The following is a 26,694-nucleotide window of genomic DNA, read 5'->3' as shown; positions in this document are numbered from 1 at the left end:
AAACTGGCAGAGATAGGTCCATAGTTTCTATTGAAGTTGAATAGGAAGTCATATACTGGCAATCTAAATGTGACCTTAAAATTGACCTTTGACCTACTTTTCACCATGAACTGAACTTTGCAAATTTTGCTTCCCTTTTATCTCCAAAACTGGCAGAGATAGGTCCATAGTCTCTGTTGAACTTGAATAGGAAGTCATATACTGGCAATCTACATGTGACCTTAAAATTGACTTTTGACCTACTTTTCACCATGAACTGAACTTTGCAAATTTTGATTCCCTTTTATCTCCAAAACTGGCAGAGATAGGTCCATAGTCTCTATTGAAGTTGAATAGGAAGTCATATACTGGCAATCTACATGTGACCTTAAAATTGACCTTTGACCTACTTTTCACCATGAACTGAACTTTGCAAATTTTGATTCCCTTTTATCTCCAAAACTGGCAGAGATAGGTCCATAGTTACTATTGAAGTTGAATAGGAAGTCATATACTGGCAATCTTAATGTGACCTTAAAATTGACCTTTGACCTACTTTTCACCAAGAACTGAACTTTGCAAATTTTGCTTCCCTTTTATCTCCAAAGTTACGCTGTATCAAAAAGTACATATTGGTGGTGAAAGCAAAATGTGCAGTATGGTAATGGAAATTAAATTTTGAACTCCGGAAAAATAAAACATAAGGCTTGGCAAAGCAGACAACTTTTGGTCAAAAATGACATTATTTCATCAAATTTGAACATCTGGAACTTCAGAGCACCTCCCATTTCAAGAATTTTGACCAAAATGACCTTTTCTTTAATTTAATTAATTTTTTCTGTAGGAAATTTATGGCACATTATGGTAACTCCAAAATTATACCATTTAGTCCCTTATATCTCCAAAACTGGCAGAGATAGGTCCATAGTTTCTATTGAAGTTGAATAGGAAGTCATATACTGGCAATCTAAATGTGACCTTAAAATTGACCTTTGACCTACTTTTCACCATGAACTGAACTTTGCAAATTTTGCTTCCCTTTTATCTCCAAAACTGGCAGAGATAGGTCCATAGTCTCTGTTGAACTTGAATAGGAAGTCATATACTGGCAATCTACATGTGACCTTAAAATTGACTTTTGACCTACTTTTCACCATGAACTGAACTTTGCAAATTTTGATTCCCTTTTATCTCCAAAACTGGCAGAGATAGGTCCATAGTCTCTATTGAAGTTGAATAGGAAGTCATATACTGGCAATCTAAAAGTGACCTTAAAATTGACCTTTGACCTACTTTTCACCATGAACTGAACTTTGCATATTTTGCTTCCCCTTTATCTCCAAAACTGGCAGAGATAGGTCCATAGTTACTATTGAACGTGAATAGGAAGTCATATACTGGCAATCTAAGTGTGACCTTGAAATTGACCTTTGACCTACTTATTATCATGAACTGAACTCTGCTAATTTCTTTCTCTTTTAACTCCAAACCTGGCAGAGATAGGCCCATAGTTTCTATTGAAGTTGAATAGGAAGTCATATATTGGCAATTAACTGTGACCTTGGAATTGACCTTTGACCTACCTTACAATGAACTTAACTTTGATTGTACCATTTTTAGTTATATATATATTGATTGCATTTTTACAGCTTGTCAAGCACAAGACTGGTGGCTGTGTTCCTTATTTTGTATATGTGGGGGTCTATACGAATGCGCTTGCTCCAGCTGGTGGTACAATATTCGGAGGCGGTATCGCCTCTCTGATCCTCTAGTTTTTCCAGAGTTCAAAATTTATTATCCATTACCGTACTGCACATTTTGCTTTTACCACCAATATGTACTTTTTGATAGAGCGTAACTCGAAAACCGTATGGAATACAAAAAAACCGAGACCACCTCCAGTGTTGGGCTTTACATGCTCTACAAAATGCAAAAAAGAATGGGTCTCTAGCATTAACGGTTCCCGAATTAGAGACAGTTTTCAGTTTCGGTATCTTATGGCCGCTACTCCCGTGAAAATGCACTGATTGACCCCAAATTCATGGAGATGAAAGATGACCTGAAGGGTAACACTTTCCAATAATATTATTGGTTAAGTCTGTGTGGTGTCTGAATAACAGGGCAAAAAAAAAATTTTTTCGTAAAAAATTTCATTTTTTTAAAAATTTTGGCCCATTTGACCTTGAAGTAGAGGTCAAAGGTCAAATCCAAGGGTATATTTGAAATCTACACATATGACTTTTGGAAAGCCGTCTATAGAAATTTTTCCCATAACTCCTTCCGTAGGGTAGATAATTAGCATTTAATTTTGCCATTTTTAGACAAGGGTGCATTGCAATGAGTGCCACACCCAGACCCCAATACCGACAAAGCCCAAATTTTACGTGGAACGAGTTGAGATTATAGGTGACCTAAATCCATGAGATGGGTACGGGGGCCCTTACCGTCTAGGAGGAGAAGTGGTAACGGTAGCCGTCCGGCGGAGCCGGCGGAACGATCCGGACGGGACCGAAACCATGTGTACCGCCAGCGCTAACGCTGGTGGTACAATAACTGAGATATCACCTCACCTTTTCTTTTGTCTCAATAGCTTGGCTACATCTGAGCAGAGTGGTACTATGCCTTTCCTTGTGCTGCTTACCACAAAGGCAACAGCCTGGGCAGCAATCTCCTTGTCTTCTACCAGCCCATTCAACTCACTGGCACTGCCTAGAATCATACAATATATCAGAGTTAGTGAAAGTGACTAGAAACGCCTGGGCTGTAGTCTCTTTTTTCTCCAGCCAGAGAGTTGCAATCACTGACACTGCCTGGAATCATCATACACAAAGTAAGTACCTAACTCACATCATAACAACATGAGTTTGGTTTACAAGTACTATAGTCATCATTTCATATTATATATAAATGATAATGAAAGAAAAGATCTCTGATGCAATTTTGTTAATTCAATGTAATTCAATTTGGAGACTGTGTGCACTTCTGTACGTGCAGTTGTTCATGTCATATGCTGCCATTTTTAACTAAATAAACAAACAAAAAAGTTGGCCAAACAATATGGAACCAAGGGAATGATCCTGTTAACAGTATATTTATCTTGAGGTTCATTAATCCTGAAGTTCAAACTCTGTGGTTTCATCAACTTACTTAAGAACATTCATTGCATGTTTAGTGTTAACTGGGGATGTAACTGTGTTTTCTGTAAATATTTCAATTGACATTTTATACTTCAGAAATAATGTCAATTTCCATCTCTCTAGTTTGCTTCACTCTAAACAGGCTTGGCAAACCCACAGAAATATTATGTAGCACCAATGAAGAGAGGTTTACAAAATCAATACTTTCTTTTGAAAGTTTCTTTTTTTTTCATTATGCAAGCTTTGACCATTCATTTTTTACATCAGTACGGCCCCCCTTTTTATCTTTCAGCAAAATGATGATAGAATACCTTTATGCATCCATCATCAATTTTATCCAACTCATCTATCATCCTTGATCATATCATAATTACCTCCCCCCCCCCCCCTCCTCCTCAGTATCTCCTCCAGCAAACCCAGTATGGTGGAGTTTGATCAACTGCATCAGTTTCCCCTGACGCAAACATGTAAAGCTGATCTGGGCTGGCAGATTCTATTACAACTCACTGTGGTAACCAACTTCACATGATGTTGGTAAGGGCTGCCAAAACAGGCATTTTTTTCCTCCTCCTAACCTGATTACTTCAAGTCTTGGTTTTCTTTTATCGTGGGCTTTCTTTATGAGCATGGAACACCACAGAAAAATCTTGAAGCTTTTTTAACTGAAAATGAGCCTGTGTTTAATGTTAAGTGTACAGAGCAGTTGACCTCAGTCAGTGCATGGTCAAACATCTCACAAATATATTTTAAGGCACACCCTCTGATGTATTTAAAAAACGCTTTTTCCATCTTGGCAGACACAGGCTAACTCGAAAAAACTGAAAGGCAGCAATTTCCAGACAACCTGAAAAAAGCACAATTTGAGATTTTGGAGCCAACAAATGAAATTCAGTTGTGAAAATACTGAGAAAAGTGAATACTGAGACAGTCTTGCCTCTTAAAACTAATAGATTTTTGCACAGCAATCATTTTTTCTTGCAAGGAAATTATTCCCAGTGTCACAAGGGAAAACAGGGTCTATACTCTTAATTCTGAGCCAACAAGGAAAATAAATAATGCATACCTGAGTTCTTTTAGAATTAGAAGTGGCTACAATAGCTTAATATACTCCTGAATGGCAGTTTTATAATCTAATCCTTCAATTCATAGAGTAACCAAAATTTCCACAGAATCACAGAATATACTGCAACACTCTTGCTTGTACTTAGTTCCAAAAAGCATGGACAATTTAACAAAATATAAGGCAATTCCAATTAATGGCTATTCAAATTAACTGCAAGGAGTCCTGCCAATTTGATTATGATACCAGTTCAATATAAACTTCTCGTATTTGTCTCCCATGACCACCAAAAAAGACCTCTTCTTGCAAGTCAATTTCACATCCCAGATTATGTAACATTCTTTATAGGTCCCATCCCCATCAACCCCATATAAAGAAGAGAACAATATTCTTCCAATCAACTATAATCTGAAACACCCAGGAGACTGCACTTAAGAAAAAAAGAAGAGAAGAAAAAAAGAGAAAACCAGAGCCTATTCATGAAGATTCAATTCTTAATACAAGACACTAATGTATTCCATGTGCCGAATTTAGTAAGAAAGTTTCGACTATACAATCTTCCTTCAATTTCCTCTTTGCTTTAATCTTTCAAAAAAATCTAATTTTGAACAAGCAAAATACAAGCAATTCAAAACAGACAAGGAATTCAGAAAACTTATCTACAATTTAAACAAGGTACAGGTTTTTCATGAATCTATCACCACCTCCAATTTTCTTGGCTTTATACAAAGGGGATAATCACTTGTACATACATACATAAACTCTGATGGTACGCCTGTGTCATCAAACCTGCGAAGCTTCTCCTCACAGCTACGAAAAATACATGCCTAATGTGTTAAAAATCTGACCACCCAATCAGAGCCTATTTTTCTCATCTAAGTACAGCTCCAACATTTTTGTTTTAAATTGTTGTCAGTCAAATGTGATGAGCTATTCGATTGGTTGGTCCCAATGATGATAAGTTAACATCCCCAATAAGGAGAATATAGCTGTTCAACCAAGGTAAATAGAATCTAGAATCTAGGGATGCTGTCGAGACTACACATATTTAGCTAACAAAAATTCCATTTCATTTGCTTTCTATCTCATTTTTATAGAATCCAAATCTGACCCACAACACAACATTAAATCTATTTTGCGGAAAAAAATGTGCAAATATATATGTACATCTAACTACCGGGGTTTTTTTAATAAATATGATTTGATAACTATTTAAAATGTAGGTCAAGGTCAAGTTGTCATCATTAATGGAACACCATTTAGATGACCAGGTTATCTGTCATAACCTTCATATTCATATCAAACACTCAACAAGCCAAAGATAGAGCATTCTATGATGGCCATTGCTTTAACAGATGGCCTCACCACGTAAACCTCACTCATCCTGTCTTTATTTATATCTGTCTTATACTTTAACATTAATAACTGGTTCACAATACCAGGTATTTCAAATTCGAATTTCTGGTAAGAATTAATTTGCATCCCTGTACACAAACACTGCAAAGCATAACCGAATCCCATGTACTTGCTGCTCTATTTGTACTCTGATTTTTTGCTGTCTGTCTTTATTTGTAATTGTTTGTGAAACTCAAAACAGCATTTCCAGCACTTATATTTAAATAGCAGAAAATCACAAAATAAGTTTAACTTTCTACGCACATTTTGTGCACACATGCGCAGTAAGACCCTGACCACGCGCTGCTTTCAGTAAGTTATTCAAATTGCTGTAAAAAAATCCAGCTCGCTAGCTGGACTTATTGAAACCAGTTAGCAGAAATTCTCATGCAGTCACACTACGGCAATTATTCGAACCGTGACCCAAATCATTATCTATCAGGATAAATGATCTTAGGGTATAAGGCAAAAATTTTAGTTCTACACCTTAAATACTTTGTGCAAAAAGACATAGGTCTTATTTCTATCCCATAAACCTAATGCAGCCTTACGCTGACATCAACACCAATACCGTTAAGATACCCTAAAAAAATTTTGCTGACGTTGTCAGGCTCGGAGAAACTATGGGTTTGCCCTATGAGTTGGGTCCTGTGGCCCTGAAATGAAGCTGTTGAAATTTATAAAAGGTTAAAGCATAAATCTTTTTTATAACCCCAGTGAACTGTTTCTATCAGCACATAAAATTTAACAAGACTTGCACATTGGTCAGCTGCATCACAGCATGCTTGGCCTCAAGTAATAAAACACAATTTCAAATATTCTCCTTTATGTCCTATGGAGAATTTATATATAACAATCAAATGGTCTATTTATAGTTTTGAACATATTATAGATTACTGAATTATCTATAAATCAAACACAGTCAGCAAGAGGCCTGGTCTCCCAAACATATCCTATCCAGAATCTGCTTTTGCACATATGCATGCATGGAAGTCACAAAAAATAGAAAAATATAAAATTACAAACTTGAGAGCAAAAAAGTGAGAAGAAAACTTCTAAGAAAAAACTCAAGCATCCGCTGACTGTACCTTCAAGAATCCACATATCTCCATTAAAAACTGTGGCCCCAAGTTGCTCCTTCTGCTTAAATCTACCACATCAACTCCTCAACAGCTAATGGAGGCCGAGTTGACGTCAGCCACTTGGCAATACTCCATCAGCAAGCTACACAAAAACTTGCCCTATGTGCTGGTTTTGTATTTTCACTTCTGTAGCCGAGAGCTGAGCTGAGAACCAAGCCATGTTGTGCAAGTTTGAGAGTGTGAGCGAGTCAGTTTTTTTACCACCACTAGGCAAATCACAAGAGCTGTATGGGGAATAAGAACTGGGTTAGTTGCTTGTACGTGCACATATATAAGCAGGACTGTACGGCCAAAAAAAGGCACCAATCCAGTTGTTGAGATCTACCCTGCAGGTACCGCCATTCTGTAGGATGTTTGTCTGATTATTTCCTGCTTTAGCTTTACTTCTGCCAACTAAGAGAGAAAATAAGAACCTTTTACCCTTTTTTTACAAAAGGAAAAAAGTACTAAAATGGTCCCTTGGCATGATTACAAGATTAACAGTAAAGATATTTCTAAACTGATCTTTTTTCAAGCTTGAAATTGTGTTGAAGGAACTAACAGACATTGAAAACTACAAACCAAAAATTGCCTAAAACATGTCACCATCAAAAAAATCACTTATTCCACCTTTCCCTAAATCAATATTAGTATTTTTGTTCATGAGTTAACAGCTAAAATATATTAACTTAAAATTACCAATGATGCAAGTATAAAAAATCCCTCACCCTTTCATTAAATGCAATTTATTTATGTTGGTACATGGTCAATATTTCCTGTTCTGAGTGTAAAATATTCAGCAAAACAACCCTCTGCCATGTTTGGATGTTTAAACTATACATATATAGCCACTGTTGGCAGTACAAACTCATGACCCCCCACCAACAATTATCATAATAATATGCCAATGCTGACTGACAGCAAGATGAAGATAAAATATGTCCTTGGTTGTCAGTCACACATCTTTTTACAATAACTTGAGAGGGAATGTCGAAATCCGCCAGAGCCTATGCAACAGTTCATGAGATGAAAAGCAAATGGAAGACCTGCCTGACCCAACAGCAGGTTCAGTAATAGCACTTCAGTCTATTGTACCTCTCTGTTTGCCAAGGGACAAAGCCAGCTTCAATAGCCATCCTTTACCCATTCAACAGCAAACCATGGACAGATTTTGCAAGCCAGTCAGTTTATTAAATGATGTCTGATTATTTCCCCGAGGTGCTCAGGTCTTGCTTTCCTCCCTTATTTGTGAGAAACTTGATAAATATCTTCAAGGAGCCTGACTTTATACATACTACATAGAAAGCCAAGCAGGCTACAGGCATCATACTGCGTGGGCATTGTGCAAAACTTTCCTGCAATACCAACCCAGCTATTTCACAACTGTCCACTGCCCCTTCTTCTTTTCAGTACAAAGGCAGTTATTAGTGGTGCAACTTTTGCAGTTTCTGGCCTGCTGACTTTGAAAAGATGTCTTACATGAGGTCAATAGTAATGGGAACAAACAGCCCACTTGGTCAGGGAAGCACAGGAAGAATTTAATATCTCTTCTCTGCCAGGTAGCAGGTTTTAAAGACAAGAATGTCCATGTGTAAATACCCATGCAATCTCTGACTGTAAGGAATATCAGGTTTAACAATGTCGTGTGATCACTTGCAGAACAAATCTTCAGTGGACTTCAGTGCAATTACCAACTTGTCGTAATTGCATTGCAAGGTGACCAAGTTCCAATTTTACATATGTGGAGCTTTTTAAATGTTTACATTTTAAACTCACATCAATACTAAAATTCAACAGCCCTTAACCAGTATTTGAACACCGCAAACAATAGATAAGACCCTGTTTTCACATAGGTTAAACAGTAATGAAATAGAACCCGATCACATAAATGCCAAAGGTAGTTGGAGTAACAAACTGGGTTTCATTACCAACTCAACCACAATATAAATTCGAACTTTCACCTGTGACAGTAGTTTTGTTGACTAATGCCATTACAATTTCTAGGTTGAATATCTCTGAACATTACACAAATAGTAAATATGGGAGTGAAATTATAGTCTAAAATGCACACAGAAAGGAATACTATGATGCAGATAGTGTCAGTTGATTGTTTTCTGTGCTGTCTGGGTGATTATCTCCCTGTTAACTGGGTATCATCATGACCAGAGTTAGATACAGGCAACCACCACCACCACAAAAGCTTTTCTACATCTCTTGAACACTAGGAATAACCTGTGCATTGCCAAGTCATTCCAGTCACTGCAAAGGGCTATTTAACTTAAACTTTGTATAAACACAATAAATCGATCAAACTACGGAGATCAATTATGTTTGTCACCTGTTGAAAATCAGAGTTACTACTAACACTCCCTGTTAAGACAGCTAAACAGAAAATGATTCAATTCAAGAGACAACATTAAGATATTCATATTTTAGTATAGTCTACAACCTAATAACAAACTTTGACCTTCTTATCAAAGGTTGCATATGGTAAAGCTGTAATGAGTTTGAAAAGATATTTAAGCTAACCTTTCTTGTTTGTCAAATTCTTTCAGTGCCATGGTTGTTTTTAATAAAGCATCTTTTTATACCACAGTGTAGTTGTCCTTGGACAAATTACAACATTTAATTTAATTCATTTTTTATTAAAATATGATCACTTCTTGCCTCTTCATTGGGTACCAGTAATATTAAGTTACAAGACCACAATATTTATATAAAATCCTAAGAACTGACCAATATTATTCAACAAGTTTAAGAATATAATCAGAAGCTTTTAATAGGCACTGGACATCAAATCTACTTATTTTTATGCTGTCAACTTGGAACTACTGAACTAATATGTAAATTAGCACTTAGTGCTCATACTGTCATAGTTTAATGGACATATTGAAAAACATTTGGAAAGTTCAATGTTAATGACTTGTTTCTTGACATATCATTGAGGTACGTTGTTACATCATGTTGGTACTTAGATCTGAAAATTATAAGCATACATAACTGACTTCTTCACCGGCACCGAACTTATACATTGCAAAACAATGATAACAAAAACAATCGCCGATGTTCAAATCTGTTAGTTAAGGACATGAATTCAGCGATAGTTTAATGTAAAAAAATGCTCACAAACGATACAAAACATGCTAACAACATGTGACTGGATTAATTCAACGATTTTAGTGAACTTAATTCTATTTCCCCAGTTCAAAACGACAAAGCTTCTTACTCTCTTAGATTGCACTGCTCACCGTAGTTGGTTCTTGTCACCGGTTAAGTTTCTTCAGTTCAATGAACTCAAATTTCTCTTACCTAAATTAATTTCATTCTCCCAACATTGTTGCCAAGATGCTACAGCAGCTTCACTTATCGAAGTACTGTGGTCTGAAGTATTTCCATCCATTTTGCTGCCTTTTCCAGCCCAATGCCATGTAATCACATCACTAGCTCTACTGCGGCCATCTTGTTTGGTAGCGGAGGGGGTGGGATATTAGATGGAAGAGCCGACGTTAGGTGCGATGGAATTCCGAAAAAAAAATGCGTAAAGCGTGTCATGGAAAGCCAAATGTCCTTTGTTACCAGACTAGGACTGTTCTGAAATTTTCTTTTTGGGCGATTTTTTTATTGTCATTGTTTAACAGTTATGCATGTTTGAAATTTTGGTTGTTTCAATAGATTTTTTTTTTCAAGGAAAAGTGATCATTTAGCATAGATTTTTTTAAAATTCCAATCCGTTCAGTTGAAAATGATTTTCCCTGTATAATTTAAAATCACTCTTCGTGCTGTTAAGTTAGGATCCATCAAATATTTGGTGGGTCCTGGTGTAAATTTAGATCCCAAATTAAATTTTCTGCTCGCAACACGTTAGAGATGGATTGTGACACAAACTGGCGCCTCTAACACACTCATATAAAAAAAATCTAAAATTTCTAAATTGTTTTAAAATTTCAAACTACTACTTGAGAGTTTTTTTATTTATTCTCTTCTAGTTGTAAATATGGTGTTTTATTCCATTACTATTACGCCTGTGAAAATATTTCGTTAATTTTGACTTTTTTAGATTTTTATTTCGGAGTCTGAATTCCGTTTGTGTAGGCCTACTGTTCTGAACATCTTTACAGAATAAATTAAACGAGACATCGAGAGATTTTCAATCACAAAGGACGCCTTTTTTTACTTTTCTTTGCGAAGAAGATCATATATCACAGAAAGGTTTATTCAAACAAATTCATCAGTTTCAACGAAATTGTCGGTAAATTGCTGGGCCTACAAGTACCTGGATAACTTGAGTGTTTCTTAAAAAATGTGCACCCGTGTTTCCTGAAAAGAGGCTTGGAAATTCAAAAATATTGTCAAATATTGTCAAATTGTTATCAAGTCCCCTCAAGTGATTTTAGGTTTATAGGTAGCAACAAAACCATATATTTTAACGCCAAATGGTCATTAATCAGTCACCGATTAGTATACATGTGTAGAATGTTTTCTTGTATATAAGTGTAATTCGTCATATATCTTTCTGTTTTCCATTATCACTTATTTGGGTCTTCGAATCGATGTTCGAATTCCGTAAATGTTTTGTATTCAGCCACCTTGTTCCACACATATATCCCTTTTCTCCAAGAAAATGTGTTTATTACAAGTTTGGTCTTAATTGTTAATTATTTCATTTCAAACGAAAACATGTTAATGATAGCAAGACGCGATCCTAGGACTGATGAAAATTTACCATTCAATTAGGTGTGCCTACTCCTCACCTCTTTTATCAAATAATTGATGGGATGCTAAACCGCGGTATACTGTATAATTAAATTATGTACGAGTTGACCATCCACTGGAAACAAATAAAGCGGACCCTGGGGAGTGGACAAAGCAAGGATATTGTATGCCGTCCTGTTTCAGCTATTTTAACATTAATAAAATACAGATAAAACCGTGGAACGAGCAAAAATGACCATCAACTAAACGCTGTTTGAATGTCAAGCTCCCTCAATTTACCAAATTGTTCTTAAAATAATATTTTGTTTGTAACTTTGCCAATAAGAGTTTATGAAGATGATAGAGTGCAAGTTTTAAAATAATGTTAAGAGTGTGTTTTTCTAGTTTTTTACCACACTGGTAGGTCCTACAATTAAACACATGTAGTTATCATACATTGCCAAAGTACTTTCATCAAACTGATAGACTTTACCAGACAAAGAAAAATCTCGAACGCAGTGGGTCACTTTCAACTCCTTCACAGCGCAATGGGTTTTTCTCAATACACCAAATATCAGATATTTGCAGACTTTGATTAATTTATTCATACGTGCATTCTCCCTATCAAAATCGGCTCCTATTAAACAAAAAACTCCTTATTTGACTTCTTGTTTTGCGTAAAAGCTAGGACCCAGTGTTTCTAGTGGTCCATAATTTTTACATATTAAAATCTTACATCAGTTTCTTTAAGTCCTTACACTTTTTCATTTTTATCTCAAATATGTTCATGAAATATGTGTCCATGACTTGTAATTGATAAAAAAGGCAAAAAGTCCCAATTGTGACTGATATAACATCAGTACGCTTTCATTCATGAGTCAACAAGGGAAAGCACGAGTGTCATTCTAGTCTTGTAGATACATGTGAATACCCGTCGGTAAGCACTCCATCATTTTTACGGAGAAATACATACACACAACTAAGAAATTCCCTTTAAATGTGCCCTAGGTAGACATCGAACCTAATAAGCATGATCAGAATTCAAACGCGTTATCATTGCGTCACCAACCCCTAGTCTTGTTTGTGCCTGCATGATGACCGACAAAATTTCACGCATTTCAGTTTCTTACAATAAAAGTCTAGCTTCAAAACAAAATGATATTGCAATTGTCTAATTCTAAAATCTATCATTTCTGTCGGCTTTAATATTTTTGGCAAACGTAAGTGATAACCTATACTAACATAAACGCAGTTAATAAGGTTCGTTGCCCAGAAAGTGAGTTTTTTCTTTACATTTTCACATTGGCAATAAACAAATTTGTACAGAAAAAAAATCCAAACTTTTATTTTAATTTATTTTAGATTTCAAAAGTCAATTCTACTAAAACTCTGTAAAATGAATTTATTCTTTTGAAACACTGAAAAAATGCTAAACATCATGAAACACCCATGTTGTGTTTTATTTTTCATTATCTTCAGATTTACCAGGGGAAGACCTCTTCTAAATTTTTCCAGACTCTATTTTTACATTCTTAATCTCCAGTTTGTTAGGGATGTATGGTAAGTATTTGTGTAGAAATAAGAGTGAGAATGATGCAGGGGCATGTACCCACTACAGTGGCGGAGATAGTGGGGGTCCTGACCCCTCCCCCCCCCCCCCACCGATTTCTGAAAAAATCACACCAATGGTCCCCTCTTGAAATTAGAATTTTGACTAGCTGAATCATAGTTCTAAAACCGTTCACCCTCTAAAATGCCAAAATTTTTCGGGGCTCTTTAGTGGGCCCTAAACCCCACGCCAAGGGGGGGGGGGGGGGGGGGGGGGGGGGCGAGGGTCAGCTTCCCCGTCAAATAATCCTGGATCAGCCCCTGCACTAAATTTGCATGACACCCTTGGTCTCCCTTTATGCAACAATTTGCACTCAGTAGTCCTGACGTGTTATCACAAATCAAGATTTCGTTCTTTTTTATTTAAGATATAAATGAATAATTTAAAAAAAAACAACAAAAAGTGATAAAAACCGAAGATAAAAAATAAAGAATATGTAATTTAGAAAATTACCAGACATACTCCGCAGCCCTGGGACAATCTTTCCAGATACAGTTTTCATCAGATAACTGATATCATTCAAGTTCCATCATACAACATTTGCATATAAAACATTTTGAATTCCACAGGAACATAACTTACATGTGTTATAGAATTTTGTTAATCAAATAATTTTTCTTCATTTAAATTCTAAAATTCAATACGACAGGAGTAATAATACTTTATTTGCAAGCAGACAGCAGTATACAGTTTAAAAAAATAAAATATTTTAATAAATCATTTGTATACATCATGTCTCATCTGACATAATATTTGAAGACAAATTCTCTTTGCACAATTAAAAATAGTTATATCATTTTACAATGCTGTTGTCAACAAGTTTTGTGGCATGCATAATAGTATGTGTTAGTTAACATTACTCCACAAGGTGCCACTTGCAGTATGTTGTTTAAACAACTGATATAGAGATGATTACAGAAAGCATTACTTGGATAGCCTTGATCAATTTTGTTTTGCTTCATCTGAATCAAGGCCAGATCAAAATGTGGCTTGAAAAATAATTCATGTATTTAGTGATCATCAAACATGAAATAAAAAGCAAGATATAATATTAAACACACCCCATATTCTCACTGTTACTAATTGACTAACCAAAAAAAAAGCTAAAGCAAACTGTACGTATGACATGTCAAGATTACACCTGAAGCCATGATAAACAATAACTGTACTATTGCTTTGGATTACAGATGCCTGATCTTCAGTGAGGCATTATGTACAGTATATGAGAAGGTTCCAAGAAAACTGGTGCCTACTCTTTTGACTGGACAAACTGACAGAAATTAAAGCTCTTGGTTAATGTGTTGTGATCTAAAGAAAATTACAATTTTTCTTCAAAGATCCATTCTAACAACATCCTTTCAAAGTAAAGTACTTTACTTGCATATGTAAAATTATTAATTAAAAAATAAAACGTCATTAAATTTTGATTTTTTCATCTTTATTTTATACATGGGTTCACAGTCTTTTGCAATTTTTCAAACTTCATCTGATATAAAATTAAAGTTATTTATCAAAATATGTTATTCTCATCCTCCACTTATTGGTGGAATGACTGCAATCTCATCATTAGTTTTCAAAGTAAGAACTGTCTCATCATCTTGTAAATACTCTTGATTTACTGCTAAAATCGTGTTGGATGCAATCACTTGCAATTCTGGAAAATGTTCAAAAATCCATTCATTAAGTTCTCTTCCTGATAATGTTGGTTTGATGCTTATTTCTGCTTCATTTTTCCCAACTAGTTCCCGACTCTTGGCAAAGAAAAGAATTTTGCAGGTAACCAATGGCATCTCTTGTATCCCAGAAACATCTGATTGTCCCAATTATTATGATACCTGAAAAATGTAAGACATTTAAAGAAAAAGTTTAATCCATCATCATTTTACATTTCACTAGGATGTTCAGCCTCAATCACTCCTGCTCTCATTGTTTTTATGTGTTCCCTGTTCATTTACAACAGGGTAAATATAAATAAAAACATGAGTAAATATAGCAAAACAAAGCAAATAGAGCCTGTAGTCCAGGTAACTGTGTGTTGACTAGATATTCTAACAATTGATGAGTAGTGTATTAATATTAAGAATAAGGGGGCATTCTATGGTATTTGTTTTGCATTACAGACAGAACTTTGACTCTTTTAAAGTTGTATTTTACAAAAACTACAATACATAAAAAGTTCAAATTTGTCAGGAATATAAATAATGCTACCCTAATTTTGTGACTTAAAAACTTAAAGACATAAAACATAAAGAAGCTTTTGAAACCTATTTGTAATTGATCACCATTACTTAGTCAGTAGTTTAACTGTTATCTGATTATCTCTCATGATCAGGTATATTTAACGGGGCCGTAGCGATAGTCCCAAGGTTCATTGGTCCGAATGTTCACTATAGAACCTTCAGACCAATGAACCCTTGATTAAAAAAATCGATGAAAATGTTACCACTTTTCGGACCAATGAACCTTCGGACCAATGAACCTTCGGACTATCGAGACGCCCCCTATTTAACAGTTAAACTAGAGGATCAGAGAGGCGATACCGCCTCCGGATATTGTACCACCAGCTGGAGTAAGCGCATTCGGATGGAAAACCAAAAAAAAAAAAAAGGGGGGGACACCACTATCAGTCTTGTGCTTGACAAGCTCTATAAAATGCAATAAACAACAGTTATCAAAATATGCAAAAAAAAAAAGTGAAAAAATATAAGTAAAAATGTCTGATTAAATTTTTGAATTGACCTGTATTTTCCTAACATTGATCAATCCTGTGATTTTCTAGACAATAGGCCAACTGGTTTTCCTTGAAATGTGTTTTCAGTGTTGCATATATGCTGATAAAAAAGAAAACCTAGGGGCAACACTGGGCATATCTCTGCTAGTTTTGAAGATACGAGGGGCAAGGAAATATGAAAAGTTCAGTTCATGGTGAAAAAGTAGGTCAAAGGTCAATTTCAAGGTCACAGTAGGCATTTCATTGCAAATTTTGGAGATATAAAGGCCAGAAAACATGCAAAGTGCAGTTCATAATGAAAAGTGGGTCAAAGGTCAATTTCAAGGTCACAGTCAGATTATCAGTATATGACTTCCTATTCAAGTTCAATAGTAACTATGGGCGTATCTCTGCTAATTTTGGAGAATTTCATCTTTTATTTTCACCACTGAATATCAGATGTTGAACTTTTTGATATGGGGCCGTAGCAATAGTCCGAAGGTTCAATAGTCCGAAGGTTCATTGGTCCGAATATTCACTATAGAACCTTCGGACCAATGAACCCTTGATTAAAAAATCGATGAAAATGTTACCACTTTTCGGACCAATGAACCTTCGGACCAATGAACCTTCGGACTATCGAGACGCCCCCTTCAATATAGTGCAATCGAAAACAAAAAAACAGACACCATCTACAGTGTTGTGCTTGATAAGCTCTACAAAATGCAAAATACAAAAGGTCTCTAGCATTAATGGTTCCAGAATTAGAGAAAGTTTCCAGTTTCAGCACCTAATGGTGGTTACTCCCATGAAAATGCACCGATTGACCCCAAACTCACAAAGATGAAAGATGACCCTAAGGTTAACAACTACCCATAATATTATATGTTACATCTGTGTAGTTTCCGAAAATTGGCAGAAATAAAAAAAAATTTTAGCAAAAAAATAAAATTTTCAGAAAATTTTGGCCTGTTTGACCTTGAAATAAAGGTCAAATCCAAGGGCATATTTGGAATCTTCACATATGACTTTTGGTCAGACTTCTATAGTAAGCGTACAAAATTATATAAGTTTAAGACATTCATATCTCATATGTATATGTAAAGGTACATAACAACCTTTAAATAATAACAACCAAAGAAACTTGATTATTCAAAAACTCTGCGTGAACATATATGCCTTCAAGAAATACACGCTCAAAAACTCTGCGTGAACATGCCTTCAAGAAATACACGCATAAATGTGCTGACAGTTAATTATACCCACACGTTACGTTATTTCGCTACCTTGCTTTTATAGAACAATTCCGTCTTTTTTATTTCGAGGCAGGAAAAAAGGCAAGACAAAGCTGTTATATCAATAAAATTCAGGCACGCATATACATAACCATGTTATTGAAGCAACATATCATTTTATGCCTTATCTTTGCATTCTGTAATGCCACATAAAATTTTTTTATTGAAATTTATCATATCAATGAAAGATATATTGTTGAAAAATTTTGGTTTTCTTTGTCACAACTAAGGAACAGATTGCACATAGCTCTGATAGTGGCGAAGAACACGAGATTTGTTCAATGAGAATGGTAATACATATGATCTGCTATTTTGTAATTCGTACTTTCTCTGACCCTGTACTTTGACTGAAAACGTATCAGGGGATCTTTTAAGAATGTATATAACGACATGCTAACAACGGGGAGTGTTGGAAAATCTAGAAAGATGCATTTTAATAACCTCATTTCCTGTATGTGTAAGAAATGTTGAGACGAAACTCGGAAATTATCAACCTGGCCGCAGTCACTTTGAAATAGAATAGTTTATACTACTCAACTAATATACCTACCCGCTAACTGTTAACAACGTCGAAATATCTGAAATGAAATGAGTGCTGTAATCATTGAATAAGATCTTGTAATTTGTAAAGTAAAAGTTGTGTGGCCTCCACAAAGTATAAAGATTAAATTAAATAAAACAAGTTAAAATACTAAATAAAACAATTAAGCAAACCATTAGGCTTGTGAAATAATTTATTAAGAAGCTATGACAAAAGTAATGATTTTGCAAGGTCACTTATAGCCTGAGAATGTAAAATTCATTGACATGTGCAGCTTGAGTTTGTGATCACAAAAGTCTGTTGAAGCCTTAGTTCCAAATAAAAGCAAATTTGCAACAAGCATTTATTCATCATAAGCTCTTTAGGGTGGGAGCGTAGTCTATGTATTTGATATATGTGATCTAATTTGATGATTGGAGAAGGGCCACCAGGCCATGGGATATAGTGTACAATAGAAATTAGATGATAATTACGTTTGGGCGGTAGCATTTCTCTGAAATACCTCTACTATTAAACATTCCTTAAAGTCATTGTCATAAAGAAAATAGCTTCAAGTGCACTATATTAATAGGTCCATTCACATATTTCCTCGTGAACATGTCTGTAAATAACTCATTTGTTCTCATTCGAGATAATTGTTTTATAGCTGGTAAAGAGTTCTCTTTCTTTTAGGATGACTATGTTATGCAAGATATTGAGGAAGACCACATGCATAACAGTGAAATACACAGTGATGAAGAAACTGATCTTGAAGAACTTGAAATAGCTCTCTACAGCCAAATCCATTATGCATGTGAAGATGCATCTCATCTTCAAAGTCATGCTGCTGTTTATAGTGGCACAAAAATGTCAGTTTTGCATAACTCTTGTTCAGATGTTGATACAAAAATCACACCCCAAACTACTATATCCACACAAGCAGGATTGGGCATTCAAGCCGAATCATCACATGTGCTAAAGAAAACGGATCAGGACAGCAGTAGTGAGAGTGTAATAATTTTAGAAGATGACAGTCACTTTGCACTTCCAATGCTTATGAGAGATCTTTCCAATAAAGCATTTGACGAAGTTAAAAACAAAAGCAGTGCTGGCAGAGATGAAAAAAATGAATATATTATCATTGAGTCAGATAGTGACTGTATCATTGACCAAGAATGTACCTCAAATAAAACAAAAACTTCCAATGCTTTGTTGAAAAGGAAAATACATGAAGAGGTCATAGTCGTCTCGAGCATGGACAGTGACCTATTTTTAGAGAAACAACACAGAAAAAGTAAAACAAATCCCCAGTGGAGTACATCTTCTAAATCTAAGAAAATAAAACTTTCAAAGCCTCTGTTGGAGTCTGGTAGTGAAGAGGAGAATGATATGCCATTGCTTGAGGGGACTGAGGGAGATTGTGATATACAGACCAATGTAGTACAGAGTAAGCCCAAGGTTGTTCTGGACTGTGCTGAACTGGACATTGAGGATCTGGACTTGGAGGAGGTCCACAATTCTCTGGATAGTTAGTATCTTTGTTGATTGGGGGTGGGTCACATTAGTCTTTATTTGTTCATTTAATAACTTGGTACCAAATTAATCACTTGAATGACTTAAATGCTGATTCAAATGTTTACTACCCTTAGCAATTGTTGAAATGATACTTGTTTTCTTCTTTTAGATCTGAACAAGCAAAAGCACATCAACTGAAGTATTATCTGTTTTTTTGTCTTCATTTGTAACAAAACATGTTTTTTTCATTTACAGAAAATGCCAACTGGGACATCATTGATGAAGATCGTTTTAAATTGGGAACAAAGAATCGATATTACCAACCTCTTAATGTCAAGTGTCACAACTGCAATGAAAGGGGACACTTGTCGAAATGTTGTCCAAAGCCAAAGGTAAGAACTTGGCAGGTTCCAGGTATTTTTTTAATAGGTGTTGTTGACAAATTTTCTTTAAAGTGCAGTTCTAACATGATGGATTTGATATCAGTCCACCAAATAGTGAATTTAACTAGTAAATGCTTTGAATATATATATTATTCTCTGTTGGTCATGGCTTAAACATTTTAAAATGAGAGTAGTCACTCCTGATTATAAAAATGAATAAAGATAATGAAAACTTTCCCAGCTATATTGAAATGTGACAAAACTACTGTATTAAAGTTGTTCAGTTGTTTAAAGAAAGCCATGGATTTTGTCTTCTTGAAAGGGTTGTTGTGTTTGTTAATAGAAAGCTGTAGTCTGTATCTACTGTGGAAATCAAGGTCACACATCCAAGAGTTGCCCAGACAGTCTATGCTACAACTGCAATCAGTCTGGTCATAGTGTGAGAGAGTGCTTTGAGCCCAGGAGAAGGCTATATGAGGAATGCTGGAGATGTCGCATGCAGGGTCATAAGGGTTATGTTAGTGGTCATATTCATACTTTATATATATAATAAGTATCACTAGGACAGGAAAAGTTTGAGATTTTAACTATGTAATGCACTGACTGTATTGATTAATTGTAAAAATATCCATGCTGAAGTAACTAATATTGTTGATATCTATTATTACTATTGTTTATTACCCACAACTAACAAGTATTTTATGCCCTCAGGAATGTACAGATAGATGGAGACAGTATCACATGACGGTTAGTTTATTCTTCATATGTTATTAATCTTAAATGCTGGTTCAAATCATATTTTGTTGCAATGGGGCCTTTAAATATATATATATATATTTTTTTTTTTTTTGAGTTAAAATCATCAGAATGAATTATCTATGCTTATGATTTTGTTACAAATTTGACGTTGATTCCAGACCAAAGAAGGACCTCTCTGTGAAACAGACAATTCTCAAAATAAGAGGATGTACTGTTATAACTGTGCCTCAGAGGGACACTTTGGATTCGTGAGTATATTATATATACAGTGCATGGATCATAACAAACATACTTTTAATAGAAGCCTTTGCACATATATATAAGAGATATGTTTGTCTTGTATCTTGGCAGACAAAGTATGCAGGTAATGAAGTTATTAAAAAGTATTGGATAAAAGCAGAAAAGTTTTTTAATATTTATTTTTAAACAAGGATTACAGACACTCAGCCACACAACTTAAGCCTTAATGAATATGTGAATGTTCTACAAACCCAGAAATGTAACAGAAGCAAGGATGGATTATAGTGCACTCAGTGAAAGTACACTCCATATGTGCCTCAGAATTGTAAATAATATGAATATTAAAACTTGACATTTTAAATAAACAAGCACAGTTGAAAATACTGAATTTCACACAAAATTCTAAAACATACCAACAAATATACTAAATGTTGTTAAAATGAAACTGCATTATTATTTACAATATTATTGTTCTTCTAAAGTCCATTGTCTGCTCAATGAATCAGAAGTCAATTTCAGTATTTTAGTCTATCATTATGTTGTTTAAAAAGGTATGTTTTAAGATTTGTTTTAAATTTGATTTTGTTCACTCATATCAGGAGTGTGAGGAGGCCACCATGGATAAGCGTAAACTACCCAATTTCCCTTTTGTGGCAAGATATGATACAGAGCAAGAAAGAAATAAGGCCAGGCGAAAGAGAGGTGAGTGCACAAAGAGAATGTAAGATGATATAGATGCAAAAATGCCTTGTGTAACCCCAGACAGGAGGCAAGTGTACTTTTTGTGATTATACAAGCAAAATGTTATTTGAAATGTTTTTGAATACAAGGAATGCCACTGATTACAACAATGTTTATTTCCTTAGGAAATTTCAGTTGGTATCATCTTGTTTGAGGATAGTAGCTATTAATGGGGTAAAATTTGTTACACAATTGAAAAATAATATATTATTTTCATTACACATGATTTTGATTTTAGACTCAACAGAAAACGAACAACTATCCAAAAAGCAAAAAGAGATGGGAAATAGAAAAAATGATTATCATAAGAATAAAAACAAAAAAGAATTCCAAGACACCGCTTTTAAGAAGAAAAGGGATGGCAAGAGAAGAAAGACATCAAAAAATGAGAGAAACTTCCTGCAAGACCCAGATGAGAATTTTCCAAGGTCTGAGGCTCAAAAATATAAAGAGTCAAAAAAAGGGGGAAAGAGGAAAAATTGCAATGAAGACTATGTGGTGCCTCCTGACAATGAATGGTGGATTCATTCATACAGGGGTGCAAAGAAATCTAGAAATGAGGTCAATGAACTCAAAGAAAAAAAGAAATTGAAAAATTCACAGAGACGTCAGAGATACAGAGAAAACAAAAGGCAACAAAAAAATAAATTAAAAGAAGAAAGCAATTACAAGCAAACTAAAAAAGTGACATTTTCTCAAGCAAGAAGAGGATTTAGGTACAAAAATTGACATGGCATTTACAGTAATTCTTCAATTTCAATAAACATGAGTGTACATATTTGTTCTTCATAAACTCTATTTATTTATTAATAAATTAATCAGTAAACTATTTATTTGAGCATTTTTAGTACCACCAGCGTGTACGCTGGCGGTACTCATGGTTTTAGTCCCGACCCGTCTCGTCCGGCTCCGTTGGCTCCGCCGGCTCCGCGTACTGGCGCCGGATACAAGTCACCGTTACCGCTTCTCCTCCTAGACCACAAGGACCCCTGTCCCCATCTCTTGGATTTAGGTCACATATAACCTCAACTTGAACCCCCAGGTTTTTTTGTCTCAGTCGGTGCATTGACCTGGGCGTGACGCTCGTTGAAATGCACCCTTGTCAAAATTTTGGAAAATTCAATGCCAATTATCTACCCTACGGAAGGAATTATGGGAAAAATTTCTACAGACGGCTTTCCAAAAGTCATATGTGTAGATTTCAAATATGCCCTTGGATTTGACCTTTGACCTTTATTTCAAGGTCAAACGGGCCAAAATTTTCAAAAAAATGAAATTTTTTACAAAAAAAAATATTATTTGCACTGTTATTCAGACACTACACAGACTTAACCAATAATTATATTGGAAAGTGTTACCCTTTGGGTCATCTTTCATCTCCATGAATTTGGGGTTAATCGGTGCATTTTCTCGGGAGTAGCGGTCATAAGATACCGAAACTGAAAACTGTCTCTAATTCGGGAACCGTTAATGCTAGCGACCCGTTCTTTTTTGCATTTTGTAGAGCATGTAAAGCCCAACACTGAGAGTGGTCTCCGTTTTTTTGTATTTCAAAGGGTTTTCGTGTTATGCTGTATTAAAAAGTACTTTGTGGTGGCACATTATTGTAACTCGGAATTGTAACATTTAGTCCCTTATATCTCCAAAACTGGCAGAGGTGGTCAATAGTTATTATTTAAGTTGAATAGGAAGTCATTAACTTGGAATCTAGGTGTGACCTTGAAATTGACCTTTGACCTACTTTTCACCATGAACTGAACTTTGCAAATTTTTGTTCTCTTTTTTCTCCAAAACTGGCAGAGATAGGTCAATAGTTTCTATTAAAGTTGAATAGGAAGTCGCATACTGGCAATCTAAGTGTGACCTTGAAATTGACCTTTGACCTACTTTTACCATGAACTTAACATTGCAAATTTTGGTTCCGTTTAATCTCCAAAACTGGCAGAGATAGGTCCATAGTTACAATTGAACTTGAATAGGAAGTCATTAGAGGCTATTTACTCTGACCTTGACGTTGACCTTTGACCTACTTTTTATCATGAACTGAACTTTGCAAATTTTTGTTCCCTTTTATCTCCAAAACTGGCAAAGATTCGCCCATAGTTACTATTGAATTTGATTAGAAAGTCATTAGAGACAATTTATTGTGACCTTAAAATTGACCTTTGACCTAATTTTCATCATGAATTGAACTTTGCAGATTTTCTTTCCCTTTTATCTCCAAAACTGGCAGAGATAGATCCATAGTTACTATTGAACTTAAACAGGAAGTCATATACTGGCAATTTACTGTGACCTTTAAATTGACCTTTGACCTTCCTTTTACTATGAACTGAACTTTGCAAATTTTCGTTCACCTTTATCTCCAAAACTGACAGAGATAGGTCCATAGTTACTATTCAACTTGAATAGGAAGTAATACACTAGCAATCTGTGACCTTGAAATTGACCTTCGACCTACTTTTTATGATGAACTGCTTTTTGCATGTTTTCTGGCCTTTAAATCTGCAAAATTGGCAAAGAAATGCCCATGGTTGCTATTGAACTTGAATAGAAATTCATATACTATGATATTGAAATTGACCTTTGACCTACTTTTTCACCATGAACTGAGCTTTGCATATTTTCTTGCCTCTCATATCTTTAAAACTAGCAGAGATGTGCCCATTGTTTCCCCAAGGTTTTCTCTTTTGTCAGCATATATGCACCATTGACAACACATTTCAAGGAAAACCAATAGGCCTTTTGTCTAGAGAATACAGTAGTGATCAAGGGTAGGAAAATGCAAGTCAATTCGAAAATCTGCTTGATTGTACCATTTTTAGTTATATTTTTTTGCATATTTTGAGAACTCTTGTTGATTGCATCTTATAGAGCTTCTCAAACACAAGACTGGTGATGGTGTCCCTTTTAGGAGGGGGGGGGGGTCCATACGAATGCGCTTACTCCAGCTGGTGGTACAATATCCGGAGGCGGTATCGCCTCTCTGATCCTCTAGTTCTAATTTTGTTATCTGCTTGTTTTTGATCACAGGATGCATTACATGTAGTACAGTAATAACTTTTGGATGAAGAAAAATATAGAAAAAAAAATTTGAACAGATGTTTTCAGCTTTCTTTATGTGTTATGTATAACCATAAGTTTTTTTTTTCGCCAACTCTCACTGAATGACGATTCATTTCTAGTGCAGCAGTAATGTGTCATACATTATTACATCATTTGTTGAACTCTCATGAACTGGGGAGACAAGTTGGTCAAATTTGAAGAAAACAAAGCTTTAAACTTTTTTTCTGGTAGTAGTGATTTATATAGGGTACAGGAAATCAACGCTCGCTTCATATGTACCTTTAGTAAACTAAAAAAAATAGAGTATTATTTTTCAAAAAAAAAAATTAAGTTATTATTACCGAAACTCACCATTAAATTGAATTAAGCTCGTCTTGATATTTACTGACATCTAGCGGCAATGTTTTGTTTAATGTAGACGACCCTTGTGTTCTAGTCCGATAAGGAAAATACAGTAAAATGAGCGCAAGTAAAAAGCTACGAGAGTTGCAGATATTGAAAGAGGAAGAAAAAGTTATGATGAATATTGCAAGCAAATTAAGTCGTCATCTGAATAGTTTAAAGGTAAGAAAATAAACGTATCTTAACGCATTAAGTGTCCGAAATGCTACTGTCTTCAGTGGCCATGTCTAAGTGCGTAGGCGCTCTGTGAATAGTATGTTATCAAGGTTATGTTTGTTCTAGAGTGGTTCCCTGCCTAGCTTTTTTTGCAGGCTCTTGAGCTATAAGCAGGGTGAAAAGTACAGCAAAAGACGTAAAATAACCTGGTTAAGTGCGTGCACATGATACAGTACGTGTAAATCCCCTGACCCCCCCCCCCCCCCCCCATGGTTTTGCCTCCGTCTTATCAGGGAGGAACTCCCTGGTTTTATATAAAGAATTGTTTTATATAAAACCAGGGAGTTACTCCCTGATAAAACGGAGGGATATATATATATATATATATATATATATATATATATATATATATATATCCCAAGCCTGGGCAATTGCTAAACGTTAGTTTTGACAGAAATGAAAGACTTTCACTAACGTTAACTAGTGACATGCTTGGCTGTAACCTTGATTGATTGAATCGATTTTGATTGGGTATTATGCATTATTGCAGACTAATGTGGTATTCTTTTTATTTGCTTTATTTGCTTTTAAGATTCATTAACCAATCAAGATGACAGTGATAGCTGAGTGCACTTTGTGAAAATGTAGAGTAGAGACATCTTGTATGCAGAATGGTTTGTTAAACTTTGTGAAACTGTCGGGGATAACTGGGTGGCTCTGTAATCTCTTCGCAAGGGAAAAGGACTCTGGGCATTGTATGAAGTCCCACGAGTTAGCAAATAGTCCATACAATGCAACGTATGTCAGTGGAGTAATCTCTCTATTCTGTACTTGTTACTGAAAAAAAAATTAAACAAAATCTTACACCTTCAGGTTGAAGAGTTGGCAATTCTCAGTCAGATACGTTCCCAGCACATGCCAGTTAAATGTGAAGATCTTAAGGTTTGGTTCCATATCATTTTCAATGTATTAGTTTCATTTGACATACAGTTTGCAATGAATTGTAAGATTGTGAAGAGCCTGAAATGAATAGTAAGATTGTTTCTGTCACGTCTGGATAGAAATAAAAGAAAGTTATGTATTTAAAAATTTGTAAAAATTTTATTTGGTAAGAATTTATATAAGACTGATCAGTGTCCATATGGTGATGTGCCTTTCATTTCATTACAGGATGATGAAGTACAAGAATATTCACATGAAGATTTACAATTAGCAGTCAACACTGCACTTGGTGAGCATGACAATTTGTAACTGAAATTAGCAGAATATGTGGAAAAGCACAGTTGAGAAACTTGTCTATCAGAGTAATTATAATATTAACTGCTCTTTGACATAATTTATGAAAATTGGAGTGAATATATAAAGACCCATCTTTTTCCTGTTTGTAGAAGGTCACGAGGAGGAACAAGAAGAAGAGGAGGAAGATGAGGAGGAAGAGGAACAACTACAGGAAATGGGCAAAGAGCATGCCATTCAAAAAGAATATGATGATTTATCAGCATTTATGAATGAAATAGAACAAAGTAACCCTTGAATGCATGGGAGCACATGCCACGGTATATACCTGTTATACAAGCAATGATGGATGATCCGTTTCCAGTTTGTGAAGATGCCCACTGTCAGCAATCAGTAATTTCTGAAGGAAAGATTGATGATTTAGGCTAAGGGACATCCCTTGTTTTATTAAACCAAAGAAGAATACTATTTTGGGATGAGCACAGAACAAGCCTCAGTTTCTAAGTAACAGACTTCTTTGCGCCATGAAGCATGGTTCATACTGTGATGCTTTTGTATGAGAGATTATGAGGAATAAAGGCAACACAAAATTCAGTCTGTAAGTGTATTCTTACAACATGGAAAAAGCACTGATGTCACTCATCTGCATACCATTATCATATGATATCACAAGATTAT

The 26,694-nt window shown here is 35.2% G+C and overlaps 3 protein-coding genes across 5 annotated transcripts in view; 2 read left to right on the top strand and 1 right to left on the bottom strand.

Annotated features, from left to right (window-relative positions):
- The window catches only part of LOC106174235 (uncharacterized), a 32,233-nt gene extending 22,045 nt beyond the window's left edge, over nt 1-10,188 (bottom strand). Inside the window, exons 1-2 of one of the 2 annotated variants that reach the window (XM_013555685.2) lie at nt 10,002-10,188; nt 2,550-2,688 (exon numbers count right to left, since the gene is read on the bottom strand). In XM_013555685.2, coding sequence (XP_013411139.1) covers nt 2,550-2,688; nt 10,002-10,092 — 230 coding nt within the window. In that variant the 5' untranslated portion in view covers nt 10,093-10,188. Of the gene's footprint in view, nt 1-2,549; nt 2,689-6,659; nt 7,072-10,001 lie in introns of those variants that run through there. The other variant, XM_013555686.3, reaches the window with a different exon arrangement.
- Nucleotides 10,189-17,236: 7,048 nt separating this feature from the next.
- Nucleotides 17,237-21,997, top strand: LOC106174194 (uncharacterized). 2 transcript variants are annotated; one of them, XM_013555628.2, is made up of 8 exons: nt 17,237-17,288; nt 18,212-19,046; nt 19,289-19,425; nt 19,760-19,933; nt 20,128-20,163; nt 20,334-20,423; nt 21,015-21,117; nt 21,395-21,997. In XM_013555628.2, exons 1-8 carry the CDS (start codon nt 17,280-17,282, stop codon nt 21,883-21,885), a joined length of 1,875 nt encoding a protein of 624 aa, XP_013411082.2. In that variant the 5' UTR covers nt 17,237-17,279; the 3' UTR covers nt 21,886-21,997. The 2 variants fall into 2 exon arrangements, with proteins under 2 accessions (XP_013411082.2, XP_086861628.1); XM_087005502.1 differs by lacking the exon at nt 19,760-19,933.
- A 2,599-nt stretch (nt 21,998-24,596) lies between these two features.
- Nucleotides 24,597-26,610, top strand: LOC106174193 (uncharacterized). Its single transcript, XM_013555626.2, has 4 exons — nt 24,597-24,786; nt 25,654-25,722; nt 25,951-26,011; nt 26,169-26,610. The coding sequence occupies exons 1-4, from the start codon at nt 24,682-24,684 to the stop codon at nt 26,312-26,314; spliced, it is 381 nt and encodes a 126-aa protein (XP_013411080.2). The 5' UTR covers nt 24,597-24,681; the 3' UTR covers nt 26,315-26,610.
- The last annotated feature ends 84 nt before the right edge of the window (nt 26,611-26,694 follow it).

This window comes from Lingula anatina, chromosome 2 (assembly GCF_051362555.1).
Source record: "Lingula anatina isolate TDL-2025a chromosome 2, LinAna3.0, whole genome shotgun sequence".
Classification (NCBI taxonomy): Eukaryota; Metazoa; Brachiopoda; class Lingulata; order Lingulida; family Lingulidae; genus Lingula; species Lingula anatina.
The sequence above is the reverse complement of the archived record's forward strand: the minus strand, read 5'-3'. Positions and strand labels throughout refer to the sequence as shown.

Coding starts and splice junctions, on each gene's coding strand:
- LOC106174194 (XM_013555628.2), top strand. Junction 19,047..19,288: donor GGTCCACAATTCTCTGGATA/GTTAGTATCTTT, acceptor TTTCATTTACAG/AAAATGCCAACTGGGACATC. Junction 19,934..20,127: donor TGCAGGGTCATAAGGGTTAT/GTTAGTGGTCAT, acceptor TTATGCCCTCAG/GAATGTACAGATAGATGGAG.
- LOC106174193 (XM_013555626.2), top strand. CDS start 24,682: ATGAGCGCAAGTAAAAAGCTACGAGAGTTGCAGATATTGAAAGAGGAA. Junction 25,723..25,950: donor TTAAATGTGAAGATCTTAAG/GTTTGGTTCCAT, acceptor ATTTCATTACAG/GATGATGAAGTACAAGAATA. Junction 26,012..26,168: donor AGCAGTCAACACTGCACTTG/GTGAGCATGACA, acceptor TCCTGTTTGTAG/AAGGTCACGAGGAGGAACAA.